Source organism: Archocentrus centrarchus, chromosome 16 (assembly GCF_007364275.1).
Source record: "Archocentrus centrarchus isolate MPI-CPG fArcCen1 chromosome 16, fArcCen1, whole genome shotgun sequence".
Taxonomy (NCBI): domain Eukaryota; kingdom Metazoa; phylum Chordata; class Actinopteri; order Cichliformes; family Cichlidae; genus Archocentrus; species Archocentrus centrarchus.
The window spans coordinates 37,758,418-37,770,854 of NC_044361.1; the positions used below are offsets into that span (position 1 = coordinate 37,758,418).

A 12,437-nucleotide genomic window follows, 5' to 3' on the forward strand; every position below is an offset into this window, starting at 1 on the left:
TTAGTGCAGATGAGTGCTAGATAAAACAAATAGCAGATAAACTGATAATTGCCCACAGGTCACTGTGGCAGTGATGGTATCGTGTGTTGTTTTGGTGTGTCAAGCCTGTCTATAAATCACACGCTAGCTGCTCTGATTGCAGTGCATGGTGCGTGGGACGAGTGGTCACCATGGAGTTTGTGTTCGTCCACCTGTGGCCGAGGTTACAGGTCTCGAACACGAACTTGCACCCCTCCACAGTTTGGGGGAGATCCCTGCGAGGGGCCTGAGAAACAGACCAAATTCTGCAACATAGCAGTCTGTCCAGGTAAGAACCTCATTTTTTTTTTCAAGTTTTTAATATTACTGTTAATTATAATGGAACTGCTTAACAGCATGTCAAACCCCCACCCTCCTCATACTTACCTCCAGGTGGGGCTGCATTTAACATTTGCTGGACTCCTTTCCAAAACAGATAAATTTAACAGTCGCTCCCACTCCACACAGCAGTTAGCCCAGAGCAGAACTCCACTTCTTTTTATTCTTTAAGCCAAAAATATACTTGCTGTATCTGCATGGCTGCAGGGGTGCACATGATGTTATGTTATCTGAACATGTTCACAAGGGTCTTACAAAAATTTCTGACTATGAACATTGCAGGATCACACATGCAGACAAACCTGCTTGAACCTAAAGAATCCCATCTCACAGTTTTCAGTGCACAACCCTGGAAACACAAGACTAGTTTACGTGAAGCATACTGAGCCTATAACGTGTCTTATACAGTATGTCTGTTCTAGCATGTTCCAGTATAAATATTCAGTAGTGAGTTCCATGTCAAGAATCTGAACTATACAGCTCTATTCATAAAATGTATTTGAGTGTATTGTGAGTTATATAGTATTTCAAATAGATATTGTGCTTTTTTTGTGCTATTTTCTTGTTGTTGTGGCGACCCTGGCCTCCCTCAGTGGATGGTGTCTGGAATGAGTGGTCCAGCTGGAGCTCTTGCTCTGCCTCCTGCTCTAATGGAACCATGCAGAGAACCAGGGAGTGCAACGGCCCCTCATATGGAGGCTCTGAGTGCAGAGGCGAGTGGCTGGAGACTGTCGACTGCTTCCTTGGAGAGTGTCCAGGTAAGAGAACCAGGTGCCCATTTTGAAGAAAAGATGGTTACTTAACTTCACATTTCCTACAAATTACACAGGCCTTCGGATTGCCAGCATTGTATTTTACAGCATTTTTTAATCTTCTAAAGTCAGAATATTTTATTTCCTTGTTTCATTCCTTTAATAAAATAATCCAGTCTTTTATTGCAGTAGACCTAATATGCTCATTTCAAGCTCCATGTTTTTATTTGTAGGCCTTACTAAGTCAGTGTTGTGACAGAAGAATAGCAGCAAGGGATGGTGGAAGGACAGGAGGCTGAGCTGGAGTTGAAGATACTCAAGCTTTCATGGGGAGTGACCAGAAAGACAGAATTAGAAATGAGTAGATCAGAGGGACAGTTCAGGTCGAGCACTTTAGAGACAGAGTCAGAGAGGCAAGGTTGAGATGGTTTGGATGTGTGCAGAAAGAGATAGTGGATACACTGGACAAAGGATGCTGAATGTGGAGCTGCCAGGTAGGAGGAAAAGAGGAAGACTGCACATAAGATTCATGGAAGGAAGGAGGACGTACAGAGGATGCTAGGGATAGGCTGAGATGGAGGTAGATGATTTGTTGTGGTGACCCCTAAAGGGAGCAGCCAAAAGAAGAAGAAGACTAGGTTAGCACTACATGATTCACATAACCCCGAAGTTGCCCCTTAGTTCATCCCATCTGAAACAACTGTTTTTGCTCATGTGCCTCTGTAAACCAACTTTCCTGATATTTGCTGGAAAGAAAACATGGAAAAGTATAATAGGTTGACTCTAAGTAAGATTTCAGAAATCAGTACATTGTGGTCCACACTATGGTGAGAATAACCTAACTCGCAGCAAACAGGTTTTTATGAAATGTGTCAAAATGTATTTCCATGATTCACACATTCTCTCAGTGGATGGCAAGTGGCAGCCCTGGTCCTTGTGGTCGGGATGTTCTAAAACCTGTGGAGGGGGGAATCAACAGAGAAACAGGATTTGCTATGGGCCCTTTTTTGGAGGGCAGCCTTGTCCTGGAGAACGGGAAGAGGTCCGCAGCTGTAACGAAAAGAGATGCCCAGGTCAGTGGCCGGGTGCACAGTTTACTCTACTACATCAAAGGCTGAAAAGTGCCCTACTATGAAAGTCTAACTCTTGGTTATGTGATTAATGCATGGAACATATTCATGTTTCTCTGGAACAGAACCTCATGAAATATGCGGAGAGGACAACTACTCTAACGTTGTATGGAAGATGACTCCAGCTGGGGATACAGCAGCAGTGCGCTGCCCTCCTAATGCCATGGGTGAGCTCACGTGCTTCTTGCATTTACAGTGGTTACACTTGCATTCCCTGTAAAGACATCACGCAACAAGGATTCAGCAAAGAATTGGGGGTTAACCTTCATATGTGTCCCCACACAGGGCTGATCCTTCGCCGCTGCGCCCTGGACGAGGAGGGGATAGCCTACTGGGAGAATCCCACCTATATGAAATGCATTTCTAATGACTATCGCAGTATACAGACTTTAGTGAGTCTAAATAACTTATTTTTACATCAGTGGTTGCCTTAAAGCAAGAAATATATATGAAGACATTGATATTTTAGATGCTGTGTTTGCTGTAGATTCTATTTTATTTTTTCAATAATGTCAAAATCTATTGCCTGTGTTGTGTTGGTGTGTTAATCACTAACTGCGAAAACTAACAGAAGCCACTTTATCTGCTAGACTCGGGAGCATTTGTCCAAAGCACAGCGTGGCCTTGTGGGAGACGGAGTGTCCGAAGTGATGACAAAGCTGAGGGTGACGTCCAGCGATGGGACCAGCTATAGCGGTGATTTGCTGGCCATTGTAGATGTGCTGAAGAACATGACGGAGATTTTCAGGAGGGCATATTATAGCCCCAGCAGTGCGGATATGAGGGTGAGCTGATGTGTGGTGTTAGTGCAGTGTGTAATCCTGTTTGAAGGGGTCTCCTTCCCTTACAGTTAATCTCTTCAGAGCCAAAGGGTCACTGGCAACTCATTTAGGGTTAGAGATCGGACTTCAGTTTAGTCCACCCCTTTTTATAGAGGTTTTGCCTGTATGGAATACCTAAAAGTTTTTAGGTTTTTGATAGAAAAAACAGTCACTTTAGGGAAACTGCAGTTTGACCAAAATGATTGCAAGCGTGTGCAATGGCCATGCACTCTTGATGCCTTTGAAATGGTTGTTGCGAGACAAGGCACAGGTCTCCGACCACTCATAGTCAGCTCAGTCTGCTATCAGTTTGCCACTGAATGGGGTCACGTTAACTATATGCAACCTGTGTGTGATAATATGGTTGGAGCATGGTGATTTAACTGCAAAATGACTTAGGCGTTCAGCAACCTTACTCTTTATATAACCTAAATGCAACCAGTTGAGTTGAGTCGACAACTCCAGAGTCACCACCAGGTGACCCGTGCATTCTCTCTGTGAACAAAATTGGTTGTCCTGAGGCTGAAGGTGTTGGTGGCCACAACTACTTGAAATTAATTGTGGAATGCAAAAAAAAAATAAATAAATAAAATTAGCATAATCATTGGATAACCACTGATTTTTCCTAGGTGCAGGGAGATTGCTGTGTTATTTTAACTCTAGTATGAATAAGTCACAATAGAAAACCCAATCTTACCCATAGACAATAAGACAGGTCACAGATTCAAGATATAGGGTGAAAAAATGTAAACATGATATACTTTTGCTGTCTTTTGCCCTGCAGCTGGGATACGCTTCAGTCCCTCTCAACAGTGTCCTGGATAAGAGAAAGCAGATGGATGGATGGATGGATGGATGGATGGATGGATATTCTTTTGAAACATGATATTTAGTTGAAAGAGTTCAAATTGAGAGAAATCAAGGCTCAAAAGCAGAAATTAGTAAAAGTATTGATATGGCAAAGCTATTATAAAATATAAGGCTTTTGTAGTTAGATTCTTCTTAATGTTCTTCTTACCTCTGAGTTTCTGATCATCCCTAATCAAATCTGATAGAGCCCTTAGTTATTCTTTGTCTGAATAGTAACAACCTTATAATTTCATGTTGTTAATGTATCTCCTCCTGCTGACTGAAAATTGTCCGACTATTTGGGCCCTCAGATTTTGCTACATAGGCCATTAAGGAGGTTCTACGAGGGCTTTGAAGGACTGAATGCACAACATTTTTTTTCCTTTCCAGAACTTTGTGCAGTCAGTCAGCAATCTGCTAATGGAAGAAAACAGGGAGCGATGGGAGGAAGCACAACTGGTTAGTATCAGCCTCTCTTTCTACAACAGAACTCGTCCTTGTCTGTAACTGCTGATGAACTTTGTGTACCAGCGATGAAGGAGTAGAGCTGATGGTAGCAGAGATGACGAAGACACAGGTAGATAAACAGCCCACCTGTGTCTTTACAGACAGAGGGAAAGGGAAATGCGAGAAGTGCTGAAAGACCGAAATAACTGCAGATAATGAGTCGACGCAGACGCCCACTCACCCATCTGCTGCACTTATTCACTCTGTGCCTCCAACAAGCTGTCCAGCATCCGCCTGTTCTCAGGATTTCACCATGCAGGCAGAAAGAATGCTAAATAAAACAAACTGCTCTCCAACTGCTTCAAATCTCTTAAAATGGAAATGGCACACTTTGTGTTTCATTACATGAATGGTTTCATTACAGGAGCGTTATCAGGATTTCAACTACTTTATTGTTACTTTATGATTAGCATCATCTTCAGCATTGAAGAGCAGTGAGCTACATCTAATTGAACTAATAATAGATACATTTTGCATTTTGTGTAGTTTAATACTGAAACTACAAACAGTATGGGGTTATTAAAATTTCTCTTTCATTTTATTCTGTATGTAATTGAAGCCATGTTTTACTCCTGACTGCAGTGAAGGCGTTAGCAAATGTTCAGAGAAGTCACTGCATGTTTTTTAAGGAGATGCACCTACTGTATGATCCATTATCAACTTTATACTCTCAATTACTTTTGGCCAGATTTGTGCCTCAAATTGCATTCCAGTAATCAGTCATTACAGGAGTAGAGTCATTTCTTCAGCATTGATAAACTTTAACTGTGACAGTTCTGCTCAGTCTTTTTTTAACCATGTTAAAAATAAGTATGATTTAATATAATAGCAGATGTGGCATCGCTGCATCATGGATTAGCTGATTTATAATAATGGGAACAATGTCGGCTTTTATTTTGGCTGGGTGTGAAAATGAAATGTATTTAATCAAAAATCAAGTGTTTAGCCTTGAGGCTTTTGTCAGAGCAATTTACTGTATGTGTCATCACCTCCATCCAGTGAACCACGCTCCTTCTTTTTCTTCAGCATTGAAAAATAAATAAAGCTGTTTCCTGTCCTCAAAAAGAAAAGGCTGATGGACAAACTGTAGGTGTAAATGTTAGTTATAGTTTTGTGGGGAAATACGACACCATGATACTGAATCAGCACAGGATTCAGTATCATACTTGCCTGAAATTCCAGATTTTCTATAAAAGGTCTTTTGTGTGTCAAGTACTTGAACAGCATTTCAGAATATTCACCTCAAATCCATAATCCTTTTTTCTTTTCTTCTCCTCTCATGTGTCTCTATTTTCTCAGCTGGGGCCAAACATCAAAGAGCTCTTCCGTCTGGTGGAGGACTTTGTGGACGTCATTGGCCTGAGGATGAAAGACTTTCAAGACATGTATGAAGTCACTGATAACCTCGGTCAGTCTTATCTCCATCTAGGAGATCTCCACACCTCTCTCTTTTTATCAAAGAAATTCTCCTATCAAAGTTTTCTCTGATGATAAATCTCCATAACTACAATAGCAACCAATAAAAGTGAGGACACAGAATGGTGGCCTGATGGTTAAAGACATTTCCTTTGGCTTCAGTCTAAAAAAGCTCCATCAACCAGTCTTATATCTGTTTGCCCTGTCGACTCAATGTCAATCATCAAAAGCTGATTTTAGCCCATCTCAGTTTTTGCATGTAGGCCAAAAAGTGACAGAAAAGTGCAGAAATGAAAGACAGAAAGATGCAGTACTTTTAAAGTATCATTGTACCTTTACTAGTACAATAGTTTGACACTGCAGCAGTACTCCAAAAGGTACTGTTGTTATTGTTGTAACCAGATTACCAGTTTATTTTATTTTGAGCTGATGCTGCATCTTAAAACCTAAAGAAACATTCCAAGCATGTCCCATTTAGTGCTTAGGATCATATATGCAACTTTTGACCCCTGCAAAATATGAAGGAGGCAGCACACAATATCCATTCCAGCTGACCTGGTCATTTGCAAATTCAGTTCCTGCTGGTAATGTGTGAAAACAGCTATAGATAGAAATAAAGGAAAATGAACAATAAATGAAGGATAAATTGTTAACTATCTGATGTCTCCAGCGATAAAGCTTTTTTAAATGTCAAATATTAATTCAATTCACAACCTATTTTATTAATTGGGTAGTTATGTAGCTCCAGTTTTCAGGTCCAGGGATTTAATATTGCACTTTTATAAAACAGGGCTTATTAATTTTGCTTGGGGGTGGGAGGGTGAGACAGAGACCTTCCTGTGAAGTTTTAGTCTTGGTCCTGTTATGTCAGCTTCCTGGTAAGCAGCAGAATGCTGTTTAGACTTCAGTTTGTGAGCATGGTTTCTGTTACATACAGTATGTGCAGTCACCAACTCCTGATAGCAATATCATTTTCTGTATCAATAAGGTATGTTTGTTGCTTAGGATATAGCTTGGTCATGAGAATCCTTAATTTCTTCATTAATATCTTGATACTGCAGTATATTTGCCTCACATATTCAGTATCTTTTGGGCCTTAGAGAACCCCAAACACCAAAGTGCAGCATGATGCTAATCTGTCAATGTAGCCTTTCTACCGCTCCTTCGGTTTTCTGCTATGTCATTCATTTAGAAACATGTTTAATAATAATAATAAAATTAACCTCTTATATACATACATATCTATATTAAGAGGCTGGGATTTACCCACCGTTCTTTGCTCTGTAAGTTCCCGTTTCGAGGAACAGTTTGCCTCATATTTACATGATGAGAACAGCTGAGGGTGAATATTAGCACTCCTCTGGGCAGAAAGTCTTTAGATGTGTCTCATGACACATTCACAACCACCTGCTGCTTCCCTCCATTGCCATAACTGTTAACTCAACTTTTTTCAAACAGGAAAAACATATAGTGTAGTCATCTCAAAGGCTCCGACCCTTTCTGTGACCTCCGGATAAAAATGAGGCAAAGTGTGTTTGTTGAATCAGAGGAGAGTATGTGGGAATTGAGGCCAGATGAGAGGTCCTGTTTATAGCTATGCCGCCTCTCTGTCTGCAGCCAAATAGCCGCCCACACCAACACTACATCTTTCCCCTGGGGCGGCTGACCTCCTCTCTCCTCCCACACCTCACACAGGAGCAGAGCCATGCAGGGAAATCTGCCATCATCTGCCAGCACAGAGTTTGATCAGATTTTCTTCTTCCAAACTCATAAAAGTAGTCAAGCTACATAAGATGCAGGAATTCAGATTTTAATTGCCTTTTTTTTAATCTGCTTTGACAATTTAGCTATGCTATTTTCAAATGTATTGTTTATTTATTCTCCTAGGAGAAATTAGACTATGAAATTATCATTTTCCATGATTGCATGAATCACACCTGCATCTGTTGTTTGTTGCTGGCCTGCCTTTGCTGAGAGATGGAGAGAAAAATGAGAGAAAGAAAGAACTAAATGAAAGCAGTCCACCACATCACTGGTGACCCATGAAGGCTTAGACATAGGGACAGTGTCAGGATGCGGTTTTAGAATAGAACAGAATAGAATAGAGTTCATGTTCTTATCTTATTGAATGTACACCTGCTTAGAAGCAGAAACGTGAAGCGTAATAGCCATACTGTAATGCCAGCATGACTTCATTTCAAATAGAGCATTTCATTCACCTGTTTAGCATGGAGGTAAAATAAAACCCTGAATCTAACCTCCATCCTAGCTGGTTTGCTAACATGGACATTAAAATGTTAAAGCATTTCAGTTGTCACCATTTCTGTTAATGACAAAAAAAACAAAACAAGGAATTCTCTCTTGTATAAGAATGAACATGCCTTTATTTTCATGTTATGGTGATGTTAAAGGTGAAAGCACCATCCTAACTCTGCTGAAAGCTTACAAAATACCTGGACAGACTTCACTATAAAGAAATGTCCCCAAACAAAAGGATGGATTGGGATTTGTCATAGAGCACAGGGCCAGGTAATCAATAGCATTTTGATTATTATTGGGAGTGACCCCCCCCAAACTTACCTGCCCAGATCAGTATCATAGAAGTTTAACTGACTTGATGCCAAACTAAGGCTAGACACTACCTGAGGAATGTAGCCCATGGTAACCGAAATCACCAATCACCACATTTTCACTGGTTCTTTTGAAGACGGTTTGTCCTCGTTACTGATTCATTGATTCTTTTGAAGGACTGAACCACGTTTTGCACCACGGCAAGAAGCCCAGCTGTAAAATTACAGCAGCTCAGACCGAGCTTTGCACTGTCACTGGAATTTACATTCAGGTGGTGATTCAGAGAATCTAAAATAGTTTTTGTCCTGATAGAACACAGAAAGTCTTTATCACCAAATTTGATCTAGCAACAAACTAAAGTGATTAAGTCTATGGGACAGAGTGAGAGTTAAATCCACTCAATATCCTTTATTACTTTATGTCTCAGGTTTAAAGTTTCACCGCTCTCTGTTGTATGAGAAATAAATGGCCATACAGAGAGCACACAAAGCAGTGAAAAATAACTCATGAATTTACAAGATTAATGGTTTTCTCTGGTCCTTTTGCATCAACCATGCTGCCTTTTGCTATTATATTTACATATTCTTTATACATCTCTATAACATGGTTCTCTGCTGAGGTCTCTAATTACAGTAAATGTGTTGCTCAATTGATGCATTTTGTGTCAGATGCCTCCTTTTATGTGAGCATGCTCAGAGCATGAAGCATGAAGCCTGACTGGGGTTTTAGGTTTTGTTAAGCCAACGCTAAGAAAGCCTGACAAACTTGCATCCAGGTAAAGTCCTCTAGACTCCCGTGATAGTAGCCCATCAACATTACAAGGTTTTGGTTTTGACTACCTCCCATATGAAGATGTGACAAACAAATGAAACAGTCCAAATGATCCTTACCTTAACATTTATATTATTGTGTGATATAAAGTTTACTGTATAAAGTGCCTTGAGTCGACAGTTATGATTTGGTGCTATATAAATAAAATTCAGCTTAATATGTTTAACTCAAGGGATTCTTTTTGGATTATACATGATGGGCCACAAAACATCCTTACCTAAATAAGTGCTAAGATTTAACTGCTTTTTCAGAAGCATATTTATTCTTTATATTTTTCCTTGTACATTTTGAAAACTCTCCCACTCAGATATTGCTCAACTCCCCTATTAATTTCTTTTTTGTACAGTTCTGAGCATCCACAAGCGTCCGGTGATGGGTCATGCGGACATCAGCTTTCCTATGAAGGGCTGGAGGGGCATGGTGGACTGGGCTCGTAATTCTGAGGACAGGGTCACCATTCCTAAGAACATCCTGTCTACTGGCAAGCCAGGTGAGAGCTGTGGGTTATAGGAAGTTATAGGAAGTATGAATACAACCTCCCAGACATAATCACCAAATACTGATTGCACCAAGCTTGCCTTCTGATTGACAATTCAGGAACACACGCTTGAATCTGTGAACGTGTTTGTGTGTGTATGTTTGGTTGGGTGGGAGCTGTCAAGATACAACGGTGCAAAGGGGAACAGCAGCTGATTTATAAAATAGTGTTTACTGCCATTAATCTGCAAAGCAAAGAACCCTGATCAGACACATGCACACAGAGATGTTTGTATTAAATGCTGCAAATAAAACATGTAGGAGAATAAAATCAGTTTTACATCACCCGCTGTTCAGCAGCTGTACAACAAAAAGGCATGTTGTCTTCAATAAGACCTAAGTTTCATAAAATGTTAATACAGAGCCCATCTGCTTTAACAATGTGATGGCACTGAATCGCAAGCAGGAATATTTACATACTTGTTCCTGAGAGCAAAAGGGACACTGCGGTTCTAAAGGAGGGGGAAACGAGGGAAACATAATCAAATTATGTGTGTTTCAAATGCATAATGTGTTCATGTGAAGACATTCTGCCTTCGTCCATTTTATATTAAATTATTATGTAATGGATCATTAACATTTATAAAAATTATTAATCAATACTGGGCCTTGTGTCATATAACTCATAACTAGAGGTTCACTTAGCAATATTTTTCAGACTTCAGTTATAGTTTGTACAGTATTCCACAGCAAACAGAGCTTGTAAAGTTGTAATTACGTGACCTCTGCAATGACCGGAAGCTGCCAAACAGAGAGGATGACTGTGACCCTTTATAACCCTTTAGAAATATCTATATATGTTTTATCCATCTGGGGGGAAAAGAGACAAAAACAAACAAATAAGAAAACACAATTCAGTCAGTTAGGCCCAAGTGAACAAACACGGGCTCTGTGGATAAGAGACGCCTGAGACATAAAGGAGCACAGTGGCACTCAAACAGTCCTTAATTGGCATCTATAGGAGGATTGCACAACATCAACGATGGTGGTAGAAGTATAACATCAGCACTGCAGTGGCTGTGGCTCAGGAGGTAGGTGGGTTTACCCGTCAGAAGACAACCTGTCAACATGTCAGAGTATCTTTGGGCAAGATACTGAGCCCTGAGTTGCCTTCAAGGTATTCACTGGAGTGTGTGTGTGTGTGTGTGTGTGTGTGTGTGTGTGTGTGTGTGTGTGTGTGTGTGTGTGTGTGTGTGTGTGTGTGTGTGTGTGTGTGTGCGTATGTTTATAATACCTTGTGGGGACAATTTTCCTGACATATACTACGTTGTGGGGACCAATTGCTCCTTGTGGGGACTGGAACCTTGTCCCCACAAGGGGAAACCCTGTTTTTGGGTCAGGGGTCAGAGTTAGGGCTAAGGTATCAATTGAGTTTAGGTTAGGGTTAGGGTTAGGTATGTGATGGTTAGGGTTAGGAAAAGGGTAAAGGTAAGGTTTAGGCTGTAGAAATGAATGGAAGTCAATGGAAATTCCCCACAAAGATAGCAAAACACACTTGTGTGTGTGTGTGTGTGTGAATGGATGAATGAGACTTGAAGTAAAAAGCACTTTGAATGCTTTAATCGAGCAGAAAAGCAGAACTACGAGTCTATTCACCAAACCTTTTAAGTGGTTTTTAATCAGATTTGACTGGTGAATTTGCACTTTTATGTCTTTGTCACAGTTGTTTTGTGATGAGTAGCTATGCAGGCCTAACCTAACCTAGTGACAAGTAAAGACAACCCCAAACAAGAAAGAAAAGCAAGAAAAATCAACTTCAAAATTAATAATACAAAACTAATGGATAAAATAACCTTACCTAGATGAAAGACCTGGGATTTCCATGGTGGATAGGATTAAAAAAACTGGTTTTCTACATTCATACTCAGCGCAGAACAAGGTTAAGCTTGAGCCTTAGGGGTTTCCCAACATTATCGCTCTCTTCTCATGGGATCAGATACTATCAGATGCCACTGGTATTGCAGAGACTGTTATAATGTGTCCTTTGGCATCAGTCCCCTAACGTACCAGCCTTGGCCATACTGAATGCTGAAGTATAACAGACCTGTTTCAAAAGGGGAGTCCATATTGATGGTGGGAGGGGTGGCAGTGGGGTAAGTTTGTTGGTGGTTAGAAGTAGTCTGTGTCATCTGTAAGGTATTTGATACCTATTCTTTACAAGCGTCAGTGAGTTGGGACTGAAAGACTTGTGTCATTATTGCCTGAACCCCATTTACACCTCAGAAGTGAGAACAGGCTTCCAGAGAGAAAGTAGGAGTGGCAACACTGTGCTCTGTAACCCATTATTTCCACTGGCCAGTGCTTTGCCACTTTATTGACCAACCACACAGCATGCAGCTGTGCTCAGGGGGCACAATAGTTAAAGTTCAATTTTGACACTATGACAAATGCCCACTCTGCCAATATAAAGGAGGCAAGGAACCGAAACAAAAAACAAAACCTCAAGAGGCACAGGAGTCCAAACAAGGCTCAGGAAGTCTACCTGGACGCAGGCAAAACAGGTCTCGGTGGAGGCATAGCTGCTTAAGCCACTTCACTCACCCAGGCCGGAACTGTGCAGACTGAAGAGACTGAGAAGCTGCAGCAGGCACTGAAGGCTGATGAGGTGCTGCAGACTGTTGTGTTGTTGCTGCTGGCTTCAACAATTGAAGAGGTGCTGGAGGCTG

At 40.9% G+C, this 12,437-nt stretch overlaps 1 protein-coding gene across 1 annotated transcript in view; it reads left to right on the forward strand.

Annotated features, from left to right (window-relative positions):
• Nucleotides 1–12,437, forward strand: part of adgrb1a (adhesion G protein-coupled receptor B1a) — a 159,846-nt gene that overhangs the window by 56,708 nt on the left and 90,701 nt on the right. The window contains exons 5-13 of the mRNA XM_030750073.1: nt 143–307; nt 951–1,115; nt 2,018–2,182; nt 2,305–2,406; nt 2,525–2,631; nt 2,830–3,024; nt 4,300–4,368; nt 5,716–5,824; nt 9,581–9,724. Coding sequence (XP_030605933.1) covers nt 143–307; nt 951–1,115; nt 2,018–2,182; nt 2,305–2,406; nt 2,525–2,631; nt 2,830–3,024; nt 4,300–4,368; nt 5,716–5,824; nt 9,581–9,724 — 1,221 coding nt within the window. The remainder of the gene's footprint in view (nt 1–142; nt 308–950; nt 1,116–2,017; nt 2,183–2,304; nt 2,407–2,524; nt 2,632–2,829; nt 3,025–4,299; nt 4,369–5,715; nt 5,825–9,580; nt 9,725–12,437) is intronic.